General features: G+C 32.6%; 2 protein-coding genes across 2 annotated transcripts in view; one reads left to right on the top strand and one right to left on the bottom strand.

Annotated features, from left to right (window-relative positions):
- The window catches only part of LOC129944361 (protein vav), a 166,506-nt gene that overhangs the window by 141,827 nt on the left and 3,211 nt on the right, over nucleotides 1–21,468 (top strand). Inside the window, exons 4-7 of the mRNA XM_056053737.1 lie at nucleotides 19,058–19,163; nucleotides 19,491–19,652; nucleotides 19,725–19,928; nucleotides 20,012–20,131. Coding sequence (XP_055909712.1) covers nucleotides 19,058–19,163; nucleotides 19,491–19,652; nucleotides 19,725–19,928; nucleotides 20,012–20,131 — 592 coding nt within the window. The remainder of the gene's footprint in view (nucleotides 1–19,057; nucleotides 19,164–19,490; nucleotides 19,653–19,724; nucleotides 19,929–20,011; nucleotides 20,132–21,468) is intronic.
- Nucleotides 9,004–10,589, bottom strand: LOC129944362 (uncharacterized). Its single transcript, XM_056053738.1, has 3 exons — nucleotides 10,340–10,589; nucleotides 10,075–10,262; nucleotides 9,004–10,002 (listed from the first exon to the last, which is right to left on the bottom strand). The coding sequence occupies exons 1-3, from the start codon at nucleotides 10,380–10,382 to the stop codon at nucleotides 9,232–9,234; spliced, it is 1,002 nt and encodes a 333-aa protein (XP_055909713.1). The 5' UTR covers nucleotides 10,383–10,589; the 3' UTR covers nucleotides 9,004–9,231.

Here is a 21,468-nt window from a genome sequence, read left to right as displayed (position 1 = left end):
GCAGTAGCAAAAGTTCACTTAAATTTAAGTTCTAGCTGCTACTACAAGCTTCTTTTCAAATGACAAGTGGAGTCCCTCAATACCACTGAAAATAGAGTTATCAACAAATTGATTTTGCAATAAATTGATGGTTAAACACGCTGTATGACAGTTGGCCGTCTGTTAAAACCAAACGGAATGTTTGGAAACAAAAAAATAAATAGGCTCGCCATTCACCATAACTGCACTTCATTACTCATTTCAAAAATAGAACCAAATAGTCAATTTAAAAAATAAAACCAATTTTTGTATTATGTAAAGTAAACTTCCATTTTTCAAGTTTTTAACTTTTTTCTGACGTCTAACGATTCATGATGAGTTGTCAAATCTTACTAAAAAGGTCAATTTGACATTTTAAATTGTCAAATCATTGACAACCTATATTAATCCTTTTTTTTTGTTTTTGAATTATGCTATTGTAACTATTAATTATGTAACCATTAAATAACGTAAAGCTCAGTAAAGATACAAATATATGGAAATGATTTTTTGAGAGCCAGATTTCTTACTGCGCGTTATCATCATAGGTATAATTGTCCTTTGATTTATCAGTGATCTGTCACTTAAGTTTGTGTTACAGTTTTTCTTTCAGCTACAAATTCGCCTACTTTTGTTGAAATGGTAACCGTAACAAGTCATTGCAATTGAAATTATGAAAAAAAATATTAATAAGGCGTCTGCCTTATGATGAAGTTCTTACAGTTGATACTCCTTTAGTTAGCTCTATTGATAAAGCCAACTTATTTGCAAGGCAGTTCGCTGAAAATTCCACCTTACCAGTGGAATGACTCCCCCAATTCTTGAACGCGTAAATGATTCTATCAGACCAATCTTTTTTCGTACTTGAATTGTGGCGAAGTTTTTGAAGATCTCAACATTCATAAATCCCCTGGCCCAGATGATATCCCCGCTATTATTCTTAAAAGGGGTTTCTTCCACGCTAGCAAAACCACTGCGTAAGATTTTCCATCTATCCTATTCTTCTGGGCTCGTTCCGAGTAGTTGGAAATCTGCATTTGTTCAGCCAATCCAAAAAAGGCGAATATTCTTCTCCCACAAATTACCGACCGATAGCGCTAACGTCCCTTCTTTCTAAGGTCATGGAAACGCTGATAATTAATCAGCTTAAGAAATATCTTAATGAACGGAAGCTTCTTAATGACCGCCAATACGGCTTTTGTAGCAATAGGTGCATTGGTGATCTCATGGTTCATCTCAAGGAAACGGAAAATCTTGACATCCTCGGAATGTAAATCAGCAACCACCTTTTGTGGAGCTATCACATACGCGATGTTTCCAAAAACGCCGCAAGATGTCTAGGTTTTTTGAGACGTTGCAATTAATTTTTCTCTCCGTCTGATCTGGCTACAATCTACAAAACCTATATACTTCCAAAACTTGAATATAACTCTCATCTCTGGGCTGATATTCCAGTAACTTATTTAATCCTCTTGAACAGTATTCAAAAAAGAGCTTTTAAAATGATTGGTGACATTAACATCATCAACTCGTTTACATCACTCGAACATCGACGCAAGGTTTCTTGCCTCACCCTTTTTTACCGTTATTTTAACGGACTATACTCTAGTGAAATAGCCAGTTGCATTACCCCCCTTAAAAATTTAACCGTAATACCCGCGCTTCTAGGAATACCCATCAGTTTAGCCTTACTAGGCAGTACTATGAAGTACAGAGACTCTTTTTTAGCCGTACTACACGAATGTGGAACGCCTTGCTACGCTCTATCTTTCCATGTCATTGCAATGTTCAGAAATTTAAAACCAATGTACACCGACACTTCCTATCCAACCCTTTGCTCTTTTCCTTATGCTCACACTGTGTCTTTATCATATTGTCTATTCTTCAAGTCGTCGAAATCTGAACATTTTCAATAGCCCACTCACTATTTCAGCAGCTGTTAGTTTTTAAGCTGTCATTTTTTGAGATTTGACAAGTAACAACTGCGCCATTGTTTAAAATGGACGATAAACGCTTAAAAATGCTTTGAAATTGATAAAACTCACTACCTACAAAACATTTTGATGGCACAATTCGAAGATAGGATGTTTGCTTTGTTGCTTAACGTAACAATCAAATAACCACTTGAGATCTTTAGACTTTTTTCTTTGGGTTTGCTCCACAATCGATTCAAGACCCTAAAAATGGAATTCGTGAAGAATTAAATTGAAATTCCAGATCACTGAGGGATTTCGTATTGCCAAAAAACGACATTACCCACAAACATTTCACACAAACTTCCTGACACATCTAAGTTGTCGTGCAATTCAGCTTGTCAAAGTAAAACAAAGCCAAAACAATAAACTGTCTGCATTTCTCCTAAGTTGACATATACTTACCTACCTGTTAGGAAACTAACATAAAAGAACCAGGATTAAAAAGTTTTACCTTTAATTCTGTTTCAATTATCAATTGAAAAGCCATATACGAGATTTTGACTGTCGCAGGTTCAATTACGCTTCGGTAGCATTTCATTTAACTAGCTGAAAAAATACGCGTGGAAAAGGTTTGTTTGTTTACACACACTCTACTCGTTAGGTACCTACTCCTTCTTCTGCTTCTGGATAGAGAAGCTTGAGCACTTCGTTTAAACTTAATCCTCTTACTCTGGGCTTACTCCTTTATTATTATGATTGTTGCTGAATGCTGCTGCTGATGCTGATGCTCATTGCTCGTGCCGTTCGTGTTTTTTCGTAGATTTGAATGCATTTTTTAGTTTACTTGGTTTTTATCTTTTCTTTTTTGTATTCCTGTTTGTTTGTTTTCATAATTTCGTTTGTGGTAAAAATATCATGCACACTTTTATCCCCTCTTTCAATGAAGGTTCTGTTCACTTTTTTCAGTTTTGAGAATTTATTGTTTTTTTTATTTGGAAACTTAATACGCGAGATATGATTATACCCACTCATTCGTAATATGACATATATGCTGGATCTGGATGAATATATTTGTTCGGGTTTTTGTTTGGGACGAAATCATATATCCAGATCCAGGAATACAAAATGATATGAATAATGTCTTAATGTCGAAAGCAGCTTAGTGATTGCAAAGCGTGAGAACAAATTTTGGGTATAGACATTTTTATAAGGGTTTTATGGAATTTTTTGTAAATGACAAAAGGGAATAAGTTGTATCAGGCTTCGAATATTTAACCTTGTACAATAAAAAAGATTTTTGTATAACTAAAGGGTAGTTAAATTTTAAGGGCCGATTTTGATTTTGAACAAAACACCAATTATTTAATCTGGAACAAAAATCACCCAATGGTGCAAATGTACGATGACACTGAGGGTATGCCGTAACGCGTTGCTCGATTGTGTATCTTTTCATGGGTAAAATTGAGTTAGAAATAAAATTTGAAGTTAAGGTGTGGTTCACATTCAACATCGGGCATCAAAATTTAACCACCCTTAACAAAAACAAAATGAGAGCACCATTTCTTTTATAGTATAGTATATTTAAACTATATGAACATTTAATTTAAGGATACATTTATTGGTTAAACACAAATTTGTTTTCGTTTTGGACAATACTTTAATTTTTTGTATATTAAAAATGCTTCTAAATCTGGTTTGAATAGAAAATCTTGTTAGTTTTTGGAGATCAGCAGAAAAATGAAAAAGTTATTCCAGGTTGAAAAAGGTTATATTAGATGGCAAACCCTGTGAGTACGTAAATTCGCTGTACCTTCTTATATATGGACATTAAAATAGAAACACCAAACAGAGTTTTAAAACTTCAATTTTTTAATGAAAAAAAAGATTTTGTTTTTAAGTTTGGCCTTTATTTTCTTATTTTCCCCGCAATCACCAGGGGCCCCCAAATTGCTGAAACATCACTTAACATCTATTGGTCTATTTTCAAGAAAAAAAAAATATTTCGATACAATGTTAGAATGTTCCGTTTTGATCATCGTTCTATGTAAAGCTTGCGTGTATCATTTGTGTTTTTGAAGTGCATACAAAAATACTATTAAATCAAAATATGTGTTAGAGATTCACAGTCAAGAATAAAAGAAAAATGTAAATTTGCCACTTTTGTACCATGTGCAGGGCTCTCATTAAACTTGGTAGAAGTGCATGCCGCTGGGTGTGTCTTAAAAGCAACCAAATTCTTTGACATTATTCAAAAATTGTATAACTTTTTTTCGGTATCTTCTCATCGATGGAGTGTGTTTTAGGTCCAACAAAAGTTTTAAAAAGTCTTTCTCAAACAAGATGGTCGGCGCGAGCTGATGCACTAAGCGTCTTATATAAAGGTCATCAAGAAATTGAAGAAGCTTTGATGTCTATCGCGAACGATTTAGGATAGGCACAAGAGGCCAGAGAGGAAGCATTAAGTCTTTGCAAAAAAATGTCCAAGCTTGAATTTACCATACTTACAGAATTTTGGAACTCTGTATTGCAAAGAATTAATAAAAGAAGTACTTTACTTAAAAAACAAAATATTATTCTGGATGTTGCAATAAATTTGCTGAGCGCAATAGATGAATTTATAATTGGGCTCAGAGACAATTTTGATAACTTTGATTCATCAGCCAGACAAAAAAACCCGGATTCCGAATGAAAGGATGAGGTGTAGAAGCTCACGCCAGATTTTTTTTGACGGCCCTAGACCCTCAGTAAATCTGAATGGGAAAGAAAGATTTAAAATTGAAACCTTTCTTCCCATTGTCGACACACTAAGCGTTCATTTGAAACAGCGACTAGGTTCGTATACGAAGATTGGCCAAGGTTTTGACTTTTTTTTCGATTGAAAAATCTGAATTCAGAAGACTTAAAAGAGAACTGCAAATCTTTTGCTAAATTTTGCACCGCAGATGTGAACGGAGATGAACTACATGCTGAATGCCTGAATTTAAAAGACTACTTGAAAATTAGTCGACACGAAAATGAAAAAACTGACAACATTCTAGAGCTTTATCATTTTTTTTACATTGTTTATGTTTATGTTTTAAATGCTGCAATAACTATTTATCTTTTTAATAAATTAAAAAAAAATGTATTTATTTAAAAAATTAAAAGAATAAATATCAATTCAAAGTTATGTGATTTTTTCTGTATACCTTTATTACACAACATAACATTTTTTTACAATCATACAGGGGCCCCATTTTCGAAAAGTGCCCAGGGCCCCCAAAAGGGTAAAGACGGCCCTGTGTATTGGTCCAACGCCCGCCATTCCAAGAAAATTATCCCCAAAGTATGATACTGCCGCTACCATTCTTGACCGTTTTCTAGATGTATTTATGATTTAGTTCTTTTACAGGAAGCCTTCTAACGTTTTGTCTGCCATCTCTTCCGAACAAATTTATCTTTGTTTCGTCCATTCAAAAGCATTCCTCTACCTTTTGTCTCCTTTTGGTCCACTCCAATAAAAATGATAGTGGGCGAATTTAAACCGCGTTGTTATATTTTGTTTTTCCTTAGAAAGGTCACCATTCTTGCGATCCTTCTGAGCAAGTAGCTACATCAAGTCTTCTACGAACAGTTCTGGAATTTTTTTTTATTTCCCTTGAAGACTTGTAAGGATCTTTTTTTTAGGCGCAAATGATCTTTCTAATCTAATCTCTAATAAAAATTGATTTTCTATTTTAATATCTTAAGACCAAAACAAAAGCATTGACTTAAACTTATTTCATCTTATAAAGGATATTGATGTTATATTTTGGTTAAATACAAAAATCCTATTGATAATTTTTTTACTACAAATTAAATCATACCAAAAATACAATTCTTAATGTTTTGGTTGGCCCCAAACATCTCAATACGTTTACACAAAAAAGTCTTGAACTTCAATAATTGATTGCATATTTTTGGAAGCTTCTTTAGCTATAATTTGCCTCATTTCAAAAAATGATATATTCAAAAAAAATATTAAATCTCTCAAAATTCGGCTTTCATAAGTACAGGGTCCGGCAAAACGATCTCCCATATTTTAAAAGGCAATGACAAATAAATAAACAATTTAACAGAAACAGTTTATTGATTTTTTTTAAATTAGATACTATGCCACTTTACTCGTACATTAAATAAAATAATTACTTAGTTTTAAACATGATATCCGTTAAATATTGTCCTCTATTATTAATACATTTACAAATCCTTTCACGGAAGTTTTCCATTGCTCGTCGAGTCATTTGTGGTGTAATGTCTGCCACTTCCTGAGTGTTTGGCGATGAGTGTAAGACTTGGGCCTGTCCACAAAGAAAAAAATCTCAAGGTGATAAATGGGGGGACCTCGGTAGCCTGGTAATATCTCCTCGTAAAGAAAAAAGATGCCCTGGAAACATCTCTCTGAAAATGGTTAGTGAACGCCGTGAAGTGTGTGCTGTGGCTCCATCTTGTTGGAACCAGACTTCTTTGTAGTTCCTAGTAAACTGATTTAAGTTTGGTTGGAGGAAGGTCTCAATCATGTGACAGTAGCGATCCGCATTTACTGTAACTTATTGCCTATTTTCTTCAAAAAAATACGGACCTAACACACCAAATTCAGCAACAGCACACCAAACTGTCACATAAGGGCTGTGAAGTGGTCGTTGATGAATTTCTTGAGGGTTTTCTGTTGCCCAGTATCGGACGTAATAACCAAACTTGAATTGTTTTTCTATCCGAAATGCGAAATGCTACCTGAGTAGTAATCGCAGAACCACCATTACGGATTTATTCCTCTACTACAAATGCGCGATGCTCACCATGCCACGCCTCTATGATTACTAAAAACGGCACGTAGACCTCTATCTATCTATACCCGGAATACCATGTTAAATAGCTTTAAATATAAACGTCTAAAAATACGGAAGGTTTTTTGCCGGACCCTGTATATTTGTAAGTAAAACGTTTTTTTCCATCTATTCAACCAGTTTTATCTGAAAGCTTTCTGTTCTTATTGAAAATTGAAAAAAAAAAATGTGATGTGATGACACTGTCCTGAATTTATTCGTAATCGGTCTCTTTTTCGAATTTTAATCAAAAACTATTATGAGTCGATTTTATACTTGTAACTTCAATTCCTATTTTTTGATCTATCGCTGTCTAATTTTGAAAAATATTTAACTCATCAATTTAAAATAAAAAACTGCATTGTTGCCGGCAGTCAAAAAAAGAACTACCCAGAAATTCTGGAGATTCTTCTTCTGATACTTCGTTTTTACTGGTTTCATAACCGAAATGTAACTGGTGAAAGGTCCTATCGACTTGACTTTAGTATTTTGGATAACTTTTTAAAGTCAATGAAAATATGAAACTAATATGAAACTAAATTCACTTGTTTATGAATTCAATTTTAATCGATTTTTAGAACCTAATGTACTTTCTTTTCCTTTGTCTATCATGACAAAAATGAACCTTTTTCTTTTTTTTTCAAACTGGAAATAATATTTTTGTAAATCATTTTAAAAATTCGTATGTATACGCCATAGTGTACCAATATATTTTAGTTCTAAAATTCGATCTATAGTACCGTGCAAAACATTTGCAACTAGGACCTCCAACATTTTTCATTAAAAAAAAATGTGTAGAAAATCGAACAGCAAAATTCTTTCTTTAGTTTTCTAAACGTTTTTGATATTACGTTGTGATTGCTAAAAAAAAAATTAACATTTTACGTAAAAAAAAATAACTAAATAATTTAATATTTGGTAAAATTGCTGTTTAAAACATTTGCAATTTAAATCTCACAACCAAATGTCAAACTATTTTCTTACTTTAAGGCAAGGAAATGTACATATAACGGCTGTATATCTTCCGTCTAACCGTTTTTGGAATGTCATTCCACTGTCTCTGAATTCCAGCGAATAGGTCACTTTTGTACTTACAAATGTTGCTCTCAATTCTTCTCTTAACAATTTCCCACATATTATCTATTGGGTTTAGATCTGGAGAATGGGTTGGCCATGGTAAAACCTCAATCTTTTTTTCTGTAATGCACTTTGTGGCCAACATCGATTTATGTTTGGCATCATTGTCGTGTTGGAATGTCCATGTCCCAATTGACATAAGGCAGCATGGTGTCACAAAAGATGTCTACACAGTCTTCAGACCTTATTATGCCCTTCACTTGTCGAATTGGCTGGATTCGTTGGCCAGAGAAGCAGCCCAAGACCAAAATTGAACCACTTACATGTTTGACCGTCTCTTAACTGTATTTTGGAATTAGGCTCTCACCTCTTGGCCTCCCGACGTGTTATTTTCTACCAGATGCGTGCATATTAAACTTTGATTCGTCAAAAAACAAGACCATTTCCCATTTTTGGGGACTTCAATTGAGATGAGTGTTTGAAAAAGCCAAACGAGGTTCCACATTTTTTTTAAATAAATTGCTCTTTTGCTATTTAAAAATAACGCTTGCCGGCCTGCAGTGCACGGCGTCTGATAGTTGATGGGTCAATAGGTAACATAAGTTCAATTATTGCTTCCCTGGATAATGACGTGTGGTTTCTTCGGAAGAAATTTGTTATTTTTCAATTATCTTTTGCTGTGGTGCTTCAAGGCCTTCCTCCTCTATGGTAGCATCACACCTTTCCACTTTTGATGATTCTACAAATAGTTGATTTGTGATTTGTGTAAACAAATCAAGCTTTACGTATAAACTTACCAAACTCAAAATAAATCAGGTTAACCGTTATCAAAATGAAACGAAAAAAAAAGACCACTTGCTGCAATCATTATTTTTTTAAAGCAGTGCATTTGTAGAATTTCCCTTTCGATCTAAACAGGAAATGCTTCTTTTCATGACCTCTAGTTCTCTACCGACATAAGTTCTGTATTAGAGCCAACCATAACCCGTCAAACCTCTCCTCTTAACACACTTGATTCCAAAGGCATGGTCCATGTAAATGAAAACTAACCTAACCTTAAATTGAAAATTCAAATGAGGTTATTTTTACTGGTGAAATCGACTTTTTAAATTCAAAAAACAAATTTGAAACAATAAAACACAACATCGTCTTAAGTGCAATATCAGGAAACCTTTAATAAATATCATAGTTTGACTTTATGCATTTTTGAGAAACAACAAACACAAAACAAACCACAAAAATAGGTAAAGCGCACTCTATTTTGTTTTAAACGTTAAGCAATAAAAATTATTATCATAGATTCAGTCTACAAAGAAAAAACAGATAAAAAGAAAGCAGTCATTGTCCTCGTGTTTTTTGATTGGTTTAACTCGTAATTAAAGTCCACTCTCATCGGAGACAGGTGGCTCCGCCGCCGATGACTGCTCTGAACAGAATGATTCCAAATCCTCCTCCATGCAAACAGTGTCAGACATTGAGCTCTCATTATCGTCTTCAGTCGATATTTGGTCAGATTGAGCATCCAGCTTAGTGGTATCAACATTTGGGAAGTATGTCTTCACCATTTGGCCAAAGACATTGAGCAGAGCATCGAAACGCCGCTCATTTCGACGGTCATAGCGTCTCTTGTGTTTGTAGTATTTATCTCTCTCCGATGGCTTCCCTTTCTTGGGGGTTTTCTTGGCCGAGTGTTCGGCTTGTACTATCTTTTGAGGCTGCTCGATTTTTATACTACTACTATTTAGGGTGCTGCAAGAGTTCTGTCCCAAAATCTTGTTGTTGTTCTCAGAAGGTTTTGCTGATGATGTTGCGGCGGCGGAGGTGTTTAGATTTGATGTTGAAGACTCATCTGGCTCCATTTTAATATCTTGAATCTCACGACTGGCCGATTTGGAATAGAAGTCATGATCTGTGTTCTGTGGAAACGGCGGTGGCGATGATTTAAACTCAGATTTATAATCTTCGTCTTGATGAGCATTGCCATTTTCATCGGCGTCTCGTGGATTCTGGGCATAGGAATGAAAATTTGTAGGCTTCTTGGACATGAAACTATGAATGGGATAGAAGAATTCCCATTCCTCACTGATTTCTCTAGCTATCTGGTCATTTATTTCACCATTTTTACCAAGTTGTCTCAGTCGTGTTCGCTGTAACAAAAAAAAATCAATATCATTACTAGACCTGGACCACGAGGTTGCATTCCTAGAGAAATAGGTTACCTTATATACTTTATATTTGGCCAGAAGATTGGCCCATTGTTTGCGCACGAAACATACATTGAACTCATTCAATTTCGCAGTGTTCATGATTTTCTTCCACGAATCAACACAATTTGATGATTTCTTTGAGAATATTCCATCGTAATTGATCCGAGCCTCAACTAATTTCCGTTTCTGTTGAATTGTCCCTGGAAATGAGATGTTGTAAAATAAAGCACATGAGTCTCAGGAAATTATTACACCAGAAAATCATATAAAAACCCACATTTCTTGTAACCTCGTAATTTCGCATACGAGTGGAGCTCCATGGTCGGGTCGTGGTTTTATTTTATTTTATATTCTACTGCCTTGTGTTTTTAGTTTGAGTGGAATTTAATTGGCAAGAGAATTCTTGACTAGAGAGCTTTTGATTATTCGATAAATTTTAACATTTTTGCAAATTGAAAATGTTTTGGGTTTTTTCTTTATTTTGAGGGAAAAAACACGAGAAAAACACACAAAATACCCCGAACGACGAAAATGTGCACACTTGACAGACACAGTGGTGATTGAGAGCAATGGTTAGGAAAATGAGGAAAAGTGAGTGCTGTCAAAGTGACAGATGAAGAATGTGGTTGTGTGGTAAATTCACAATGGATATTTTCTTGATGTCGATGGTTTGTGTATGTGATAAGAAAGAAATCAGGGATGTTAGTAGAATTCAAATTGTATTCAAAATAGTCGTTACATATTTTTTAAATTAAATTATGGATTGTTATAGAAAAGAAGATTCAACATCGGGTAATCGGTTTTTCCTTAAGCTAAAAATGATTTTTTAATTTGAAAGATATGCGTAGAAAATAATGTTTATCGCGATTTTTAATTAATTATCAAAGTTTTACTTCTTCATGTAGAACACACCTAAAAACGTTTTATTTTGGTAGCTTTCCTGTGATTTTTGTTTCAGTGATGCTACACATGATTTTTTTTGATTTTTAATTGATTTTTTTTAGATTGTTCGTGTAAATTATATCTTCTGGACTTCATTTTATTTTAAGATCCTCGACATCTTTATTTTTCGGTGCCAATATTGCTCGTTCACCCATCCAATAATGTTTATTGAACTTTTGCGCTATTTTGGAGTGTCTTTACGCACTGCCACAAATTTGATGATTTTAGGCATGCATTTAGTTCATCAACAACAGTTGATTGGGGAATAACTGGAATTAAGAACGTTTTTCCGGTTCCTCCGGGAGCATCAAGGAAACATTAGATCCTCCAAAGCGCACGCGAAGACTATTTTCATAGATATGATTGAATTTGAACTTTATGCAGCGGTAATTAATTGCAAATTGACTCTTTGTCCTAACGTCAAAGAGTCACACCTAAATTGCTTAGACAACAGTGAGTGATTATAATTTAATATGAACTTTATTGAATAGCAATAAAGTTTAAATTGACTTTAGAAAACGTTTGTGTGGGAAATAGAAAAGGGCTGTTTTTTAGGGTTTTCCCGGAAATTATTCCATTTTTTCTCGTCTTTTATACCTCCTAGTGAAATCCGTTCAGCAGTTCTTGAGTTTTAGTGAGACTAACGAACAGTGATTCATTTTTATTTATATAGATTAATACTCACGAATAATGATAGTCCAAATAGTAGACGCATTAAAAGACCCGAAAAAACTGACGATCCTATAGAGTTTCGTCTCGGAAGCTTCAAAATTATTTTTAACTTCCCATAGGAAGTTATTGTAATGGGTCCGATTTGTCAAATTGAAAATTTTGACATTTCTCGACGTTTCAAGGTCCCTAGAGTCGAAATAAAAGATTTTTAGAAAGATGTCTGTGCGTGCGTGTGTACGTACGTTTGTACGTCCGTACGTCCGTACGTCCGTACGTTCGCGACGTTTTTTTCGTTGTCCATAGCTCAAGAACCAGAACAGATATCGACTTCAAATAAATTTTGTTATACAGATAATAAGGCAGAAAGATGCAGAAAGGGCTCTCAAAAAAATTGCGTGGGTGGTTTTTTTACCATAGCAGTTTGAAAAAAAGGTGAAAATTTTGGTTAACCCTAAATATCTTACGAACCAAAAACGCTACAGGCTTGAACTAAATTTTATATAATAGATTGTAACGTGATACCAAACAGGTATATTTTTTGAAAAAAATCAATATAACGGTTTTTTTTTTAATCAATAAAACTGAAAAAAAAAAATTTGTCACCTCCAAAATTTTACGACTGAAATATGATTTTATCTCTTAAACAATTTTGTGCAACGAAGAATAATGTTTTTGACATCTGATAAAATTTTGAGAAAAATCTAATTGACAGTTTTTTTATAAAAAATAAAAATCTAAAAAAAAACATTACTCAAAGTTCGTAAAAATCGAATATCGATTCAAATATCTTTTCAATAACTTGAAATTAAGGCTTCAAACTTATTTTATCTTATAAGAAATATTGTTTTCAACATTCTGAAAAATTTTGAGAAAAATCGAATTGACAGTTTTTTTACAAAAAATAAAAACCTAAAAAAAAAATGTATAAAAGTTGGTAAAAATTGATTTTCGACTCAAATATCTTTTCAAAACTTTGAAATATTGGCTTTAATTTACTTTTATCTTTCAAAAAATCTTGTTGTCAACATACAATTAAAGTTTGAAAAAAATCGAATTGACAGTTTTTTTTACAAAAAATAAAAACCTAAAAAAAAAATGTATAAAAGTTGGTAAAAATTGATTTTCGACTCAAATATCTTTTCAAAACTTTGAGATATTGGCTTTTATTTACTTTTATCTTTCAAAAACTCTTGTTGTCAACATTCAGTTAAAGTTTGAAAAAAATCGAATTGACAGTTTTTTTTACAAAAAATAAAAACCTAAAAAAAAAATTTATAAAAGTTGGTAAAAATTGATTTTCGACTCAAATATCTTTTCAAAACTTTGAGATATTGGCTTTTATTTACTTTTATCTTTCAAAAAATTTTGTTGTCAACATTCAGTTAAAGTTTGAAAAAAATCGAATTGACAGTTTTTTACATAAAATAAAATCCTAAAAAAAATAATTTATAAAAGTTGGTAAAAATTGATTTTCGACTCAAATATCTTTTCAAAACTTTGAGATATTTGCTTTTATTTACTTTTATCTTTCAAAAATTCTTGTTGTCAACATTCAGTTAAAGTTTGAAAAAAATCGAATTGACAGTTTTTTTACATAAATTAAAAACCTAAAAAAAAAAATTTATAAAAGTTGGTAAAAATTGATTTTCGACTCAAATATCTTTTCAAAACTTTGAGATATTGGCTTTTATTTACTTTTATCTTTCAAAAAATCTTGTTGTCAACATTCAGTTAAAGTTTGAAAATAATCGAATTGACAGTTTTTTTACAAAAAATAAAAACCTAAAAAAAATGTATAAAAGTTGGTAAAAATTGATTTTCGACTAAAATATCTCTTTAAAAATTTTAAGTATTGGCTTTAAAGTAATTTTATCTCATAAGAAATACTGTTGGTAAAATTTTTAAATAATCGAAGTGACAGTTTTTTTTACAAAAAAATAAAAACCTAAAAAAAAAATAATAAAAGTTGGTAAAAACTGATTTTCGACTCAAATATCTTTTCAAAAATTAAAAATATTGGCTTCAAAAATTATTTTATTTCACAGAAAATATTGCTAAAAATCCAACAGTCTGTTTTTTCATAAAAAATAAAATCTATAAAAAATAGTACGAGTTATCAGTGTGGGTCGGGTCCCAGCCTCTTTTTTAATACGAAATGAACCATTCGAACCTACGCAATCCGAAAAAGATTGTATTTACAGGATATATTCAAAATTTGGCCACCAACTTTCAAAATCCTTACTTAATTCCTTAAGGTGGCGCTGCAGTCCGGGGCGGACCTGGACCTCATGCCCAACATGCGTCTCTAGCCAGCTCGGTCACTAGCTAGCTGTCTCCAGTTTCGCACGCCAAGTTGGTTGAGGTCCTCTCACACCTGGGTGCACCACCTCAGTCGCGGTCTTCCCCTACTGCGTCGTCCCTCGGTATTGGATTCGAAGACCTTCCGGGCTGGAGCGTTGATGTCCATTCGCTCTACATGACCCAGCCATCTAAGCCGTTGGACTTTAATTCTGCTAACTAGGTCAGAGTCGCTGTACAGTTCGTCATTATATCCTCTCCTCCATTCTCCAACTATGCGTACGGTACCAAAAACCCCCCAAAGAATTTTTCTCTCGAAGCATCCTAAGACACTCATCTTTCCTAGACAGGGTCCGGGCCTCAGCGCCATAAATGAGAACCGGGATGATAAGTGTCTTATAGATGGTGATCGAGAGAGGACTTTACTTCTCAATTGCCTTCTAAGTCCAAAGAAGCAGTGATTTGCAAGAGTTAATCGTCGTTTGATTTCAGCGCTGGTGCCGTTGTCTGTGTTTATAGCGGTGCCTAGGTAGACACCCTCATTGACCACTAAACCCATTGTCTTCGCTTCCGTCGCAATGCTCAAAAACGCTCCACTGACATCACGCTTTGATCTTCCAATTATGTCAATATCATCTGCGTATCCGAGTGATTCAATAGACCTTTGGAAGATTGTGACTCTAGTGTTGACGGTTGAGTTTTGCACAATTCCTTCCGAACGATATTTAAGAAGTAGCTTGTGTAAAACCTTTTTTGACAACAAATGCATCGGTGAGATCTATTCCGACCTTGATTGAGCAGCGTCATTCTGCACAGACGGATAAGTTTGACAGGGATGCCAAAACTAGACGTTGCTCTGTAAAGCTCTTCTCTATAGTTGCTGTCATACGCGGCTTTAAAATCGATAAAGAGATGGTGGGTATCGATTTGTAGTTCCTGGGTCTTTTCCAAGATCTGCCGTAGTGTGAATATTTGGTCGATAGTGGACTTTCCTGCTCTGAAGCCACACTGGTTGTTAACTAACGTCTTCGGACGTTCACATAATACGACGGAAGAAAGGTTCTTATATGCAATGTTAAGGAGACTGATTCCTCTGTAGTTGGCGCAATTTAGAGGGTCTCCCTACCAAGTCATCGCCTGCTGCTTTAAATAGTTCGGCAGCGATGCCGTCAGCTCCAGCAGCTTTGTTTGACTTTCAAAATCCAGTATTGAGAAAAACGCGTTTGAAATTTTAAATACCCGGAATTCATGAATAATTTTTTAATACCTTCATACTAAAATTCGAAAGCAAAGTACTCAAAGGCTTGCCTGACCATTATCTTGTGAGACATATTTTTCGAAGTCCTCGGCGACAATTAGCAAAATATAGACTTTTTGAAGATTGTAGGGTCCTAGAAACTCTATTCTTAGAGTTCTAACAGCAAAAAAACAGAATTTGTATGAGAAATGTTAAATTTTGTACCGAAAACGTACCTATCGTAGTTGGCACCACTAAAATTTTTCAATGAAAAATAACACTGAAATTTGCTAAAAAATAAAACAGAGGTGTCAAAGAAAAACTTACTCATATAAATTAAAATATTATTTTTTATACAAACAAATTTTTGTAGAGCATGGGGGTCGGGGTAGGTTTTCGTAACTCTGCCCATAATATTCTAAAGATACAATTTGAAAAGATGTTAAAATTCGATGTATTTTTTTGGGACAGGGACTTAATTTTTTACGTACGCCAAACAAAAAGTTTAAAATAAAAAATCTCAGCTGTCAATGTTATCGAACCTTCGAGAAAAGAACAAAGTCAAGAAACTTTTCTTGCAAAACAAAAAAACTTCCATATGATTTACCTGTTTTGTGATGAAGCAAGTTCATATGACATAAAGGACTTGAAATTGGGCAGGTTCAGACAACATAAAGGACTTCATTTGCAGTCTTTGACCAAGACAACTATAGTTAGTTTTTCAAGTGTCATGAATTTCAAATTCAGAACTTTACTTCGCAAACCATTACTTTAAGCTGTTCATAGTACAAAAACTACCAAAAACATTATTGTCCAAAAAACACTCCTCAGGCAAGCTACAAGTCCATCACGATTTGTATTTTGTATTGTAAAGAAATATAACTTATTTCTTTTTCGAATTAAATGGAGTTGTGCAAAAAATAAATAAATCATAGAGTAATAAAGTTCAGCTTTCAGGTGAACGAAAAAGTATGATCAACTGTCATTTTGATAGAAGTAGACTTGACTTGATAGTTAGGGAGATTTTTGTTGACTAACTTTCCAGTCAGCTTTCCATTAAAGTTGCCTTAATTGGAAGGTAATTTTTTGGCAGCTGGCCAATCGGAGGCTAGAAACTTGCCTTACTTTCAAGTCGCTTCTCCGTCTGAACCTGCCCAATAAATCAAGTTTCTAGCATCTGATTTGTCAACCGCCAAAAAATTACCATCCAATTAAGGCAACTTTATTGGAAAGTTGACTGGAAAGTTAGTCAAGAAAAATCTCCCAAACCATCAAGTCAAATCCATTTATGTCAAAATGACAGCTAATCATAGTTTTTTATTCAACTGCTAGCTGCATTGTTTTATTTTATCAAGTTAAAAAAGGAATAAAATATAAGAAAACAGGTCGAGGTGAAATTGTTGCGTGCCTCAGGAGTACTTTGTAAACAATTTTTGCACGATTAAGTGAATAGGTCCGTTCGCGTTCCTTCCTTAAATAGTGTAATTTTACGAAAAATTACGAAATCTAACTAAATACTGTTCGCTTACTCAAAAATTTCGTAGATTTTCGTAAAAAAGGGCGCTCACGAGAGAGTCCCAACCTACGAATTTAAGCCCAAGAAATTTCAAATTTGATAGAACTTCTAATAAATTAAACAAATTGCTCGCTTTTGCTGTCACTTATAAAATTAAAAATTCTTTTCCCAAAGAACAGCAACAAGATTTCAATTTTCAAGTTTCAATAAATTTAATCAAGTTTTTTCATAAAAAAAAACAATGGACCAGCATAATGATTGAAGTTCATGTTGTAGTAATTTATATATTTACGAAAAAAATAAATTCTAAACACGAAATGAAACGATGATGTTTCAAAATTTATATTTTTTTTTGACAGTCAAATTGTGGGTAAAATGTGTTGTTTTCCCGTTCGCTTACTTTTTTGTAGTTTTGTCTTTTTTTGAAAGAATTTTACCCCCACTCTTTAAAATATCTCTTTTTACGAATTTTAGTGCAGAAAGTAAGCGAACGGGCCTAATATAGAGGTTAGTAAAGTAAAGTTCCGAGTTTGAAGTTTATGACACTTGAAGTACTAAATAGTTGCCTTGGTCAAAAAGTACGTTCAAAGAACCCTGTTGAATGCAAATGAATTCCCTTACATTGTCTAATCCTGCCCATTGAGTAATGGAGCAGAATTTAGTTGTCAAATGTCAAAAGATGACAGTTTCAAAAGTGTCAACTAAAAATGGCGGACAATTTAAAATCGGCCAGTTGTATGATTCAACTTTTAAATAATTCTCAAACGCACAATTCAAAATGGAGGAATAGAAATGTTAATCTAATTTGATAGCTAGATTAGAATGAATAGTAAATTGTGTTACTCTGTCAATTTAGTTCTTAAAAATGTTGTAAATATAAGCTGTCTAAACGAAACTTCTTTTTATTTATTTGAACACAGCATACATAGTTGTCAAACTTTAAGTTGTCAAACTGTAAATTTAGAAAAATCCAAATGAAAAAGTCTAAATAATCAATTAAGGTTTTTGTCAAGGTTTTTACATTTTGCCTATCATTCAATTCCAATATTTTCTTTAAACTCTGCTACTTTTACGCTTGAAAACAAGGTTACTGATTAACTGATTACAGATTTTAGTTCCATAAATAATACAAACAAAGTTGCTCTACATTCGAAAATCATAAGTCACCCATATTCAACTTTAGTATTTTAAAGTATTTATCTCTTTTTTTTTATTCAAAGAGATAATCTCCAAATGCAAGTTTTACTTTAAGGCCAAACTTTAATAGACTTAACCGAGCTTAAACCAGCTTAAGGGAACGAACCAATACGCAACCTTATATATCACTAACCATAATAGACGTTCTGCTCAGTTTCGTTAAATTTCGCTAACTTTCGCGCAATTACGCACGAGCTTAAGCAAATGTCAAATTTGCTTAAGTTACTTGAATCCATTTTGGTTACTTTTTGGTTAGACGATAACTTCTGATAACTTTTCGTTCGGTTTTGACATTAGCTTACTTTCGGTTAAGTCTATTATAGTTAAGGCCCAACTATAATAGGCATAAGCAAACATAAGCTTATGTCAAAACCCAACGAAAATTCACTTAAGTTTGTGAAATTACTGCGGATAGCCATAATGCAATTTTGCTCACGAATCTACATGTCATATTTTACTTATACGGCAAGTGACTGGGATCGCTCTTGCTTAAGTTTGCTTAAGTTAACGAAATTGAGAAAAATTGAACGAAACGGAGCTAGACTCCATTATGTTCACTCGTTTGAGAGATTCTTTGTATTCGCACGTTTACTTCCGCGCATATGCTAGCTTATGCCTATTATAGTTGTGCCTTTGTTCCCTTCAAAAAAAAAACTTAACTAAACTTGACGAAATTATGTTACCCTTCTATTCTTTACTTTTCAGAAAATTTTATTTTTTAACTTGCTTTCAAATTCAACACCAACATTTTTGACTTTATCTTCATTCTTTTCATAATTCCTGCATCGTTTGATCTTCATCTTCCTCTTAATTTTTTTAAATTCAAAATTAATGTTATTTTCAAAAAAATAAAAAAAATATATATTGCATCGCACATTTTTGTATATTTTAAGTTTATTTATTTTATTTTTTAATATTTATTATTATTGAAAATTTGTTCTTATTTGTTGTTTCGATTTCTTGTTATTTATTTTTATGTAAAACTATTGGCTTTTGGCTGACATTCATGTGGCGTGCTATAATCAACAACAAAAATACAAATAAATAATTTTAAACAAAATTGCACCCATATTTTACGTTATTGTTTATAATTTATTAAATTAAAAAAATAAAAACGTTTGGATGAAAATTAGTACAACCTACAATTCGGCGTGCAATGCAACCGTTGAAGAATTAAACACAAAAGAAGAAGAGGTCTACCAGGACCTCTGTGTAGTAAACAAAAAACGTTCAAGCCAGGTATTTATTTATTTTAAAAAAAAAAATCCACAAAAAAACAACCTATCATTGAATTCGTTCCGTCGGAAATGAATTCAATAATAGGTTGTTTTTCTATTCATTTACAAAATTTTATTTTTGATGCTTTGTGTTAAATTTTGTAAGTTTTCAATTTTGTTTTTGAAATGAAAAAGCATGAATTTGTTGCATTTTTCAATGCAAGTTACTTAAAAGCCCAATGCAAAGAGCTATTATAATAAAACATAGTCATATCATTATTGTTAAATAAGTTAAAAAATTATAACACAAAACTAATATTTCCTTTTTTGTTTGAATATAAATCTATAGCTGACGACAAGTTTTGAACAACGTGATTATGTTATACGAGAGCTCATCGACACCGAGTCGAACTACTTAGACGTACTAAATGCCCTTAAGTACAAATTTATGCAGCCTATGGAAAAATATCTACCAGCTGAAGATATAAAAACTATATTTCCAAGAATTAAGGTAAAAACAGATCAAGTTTTAAAAAAATATAATTTTCAAAATTAACGATTTTTCTTCTCCTTTTTTGTTTAGGATTTAGCGGATATCCATAGTAAATTCTTGGAGAAACTGCGCGAAGCAGTTTTACCAAATACCAAATTAAAACTAAGTCAAGTGTTTTTAGATTTTCGAGAACCATTTCTAATATACGGCGAATATTGTTCGAATTTAATAAATGGCATTGATGCTTTGGGTGATATTTGTAAACGAAATAGTTTAATTGAACAATTGGTTCAGGTAAATTTTGTATTTTCTTTGTATGCTTCTCTTCCCTTTATAAGGATTTTGATTAATTCTTATTTGATATTATTTTTAAATAGAAATGCGAAAAAGAATATAATGTTGGAAAATTACAACTGCGAGATATCCTCTCGGTGCCAATGCAGCGAATATTGAAATATCACCTGTTGTTGGATAAACTAGTCAAGGAAACTTCTCCTGTAAGTTACTTTTACTATATTATTATAAGATTTTTAGATTCTTAGACATAAAAACACTGCCCGACAACCGATTAGCGCATTCTCTAATATTTCAGTGTAAATGCAAATAACTCAGAACGATTAATATGTTCTGGAAATGAACAGTTGTTTTGTTTTGCTTTATTCTGTCAAATGTGATAAAAATTAATCTATTTTTTGTGCAACAGCCAACCTCTCGTTTTTCTAATAATTTTTGCATGTAATTTATCATGCAACTAAATACTAACGCAATTTAAGCTCAAACAAACTTTATTGTATTTTAGTAGTAATTTTACCGTATGTATGTATGCTCCGGCGCTGTCTTTTCAACCGAAAAACCCCAAAAAATATAAAAAACAATATGGCTGTTTCATGGTTCCGGCATGTTGTGCCAACATAAAATAAAAGATGGCTTAATTAGATTGGTGAAGATTGGCAGCAGCCAGGCAAAGAGTCTTAAGTGGTTTTGTTTTTAATTTTTAGTTTATTTTGAATAATTTTAAATAAAATTTAGTAAAAATGGGGAAAGCAAAAGCGTCAAATGAAGCCGAAGGAGCCAAAATAAAGGCTTATAGTGAGTGTGCTCAATCAATCCATCAAATTTGAAAAAAAGAGGCTGGGATGCGACCCACACTGATAACTTCCCATCCCGTCTGTCGATTTGTTTTGCTTAAAAGTTTGTGAATATATGTACTCGTATCAATTTTTACCAAATTTGCGTACTATTTTTTACGAAAAAACGGACTGTTAGATTTTTATATAAAAATTACTGAATATTGAAAGCAATATTTTCTGTGAAATAAAATAAATTTGAATCCAATATTTTTAATTTTTGAAAAGCTATTTGAGTCGAAAGTAAATTCTTACCAAGTTTTAGTATTGTTTTTTTGTTTTAGAGTTTTATTTTTTGTAAAAAAGCTGTAAATTCGAATTTTTTAAAAAATTTAGCAAATGTTGAAAACAATATTTCTTATAAGAAAAAATTAGAAGCTATTATCTGAAAGTTTTTAAAGATATTTAGTCGAAAATCATTTTTTACCAACTTTTGTTAATTTTTTTTTAGATTTTATTTTTTGTAAAAAAACTGTTAATTCGATTTTTCTCAACATTTTTCAAAATGTTGAAAACAGTATTTCTTATAAGATAAAATAAGATTGAAGCCCAAATTTCAAGTTTTTGAAAAGATATTTAAATCGATATTCAATTTTTACCAATTTTGAGCAATGCTTTTTTTTATTTTTATTTTTATAAAAAAAATGTCAATTTGATTTTTCTCAAAATTTTATCAGATTTCCAAATCATTATTCTTCGTTGCACAA

This window comes from Eupeodes corollae, chromosome 2, assembly GCF_945859685.1.
Source record: "Eupeodes corollae chromosome 2, idEupCoro1.1, whole genome shotgun sequence".
Taxonomy (NCBI): domain Eukaryota; kingdom Metazoa; phylum Arthropoda; class Insecta; order Diptera; family Syrphidae; genus Eupeodes; species Eupeodes corollae.
Note: the sequence above shows the minus strand (reverse complement) of the source record. Positions and strands in the feature narration are given on the sequence as shown.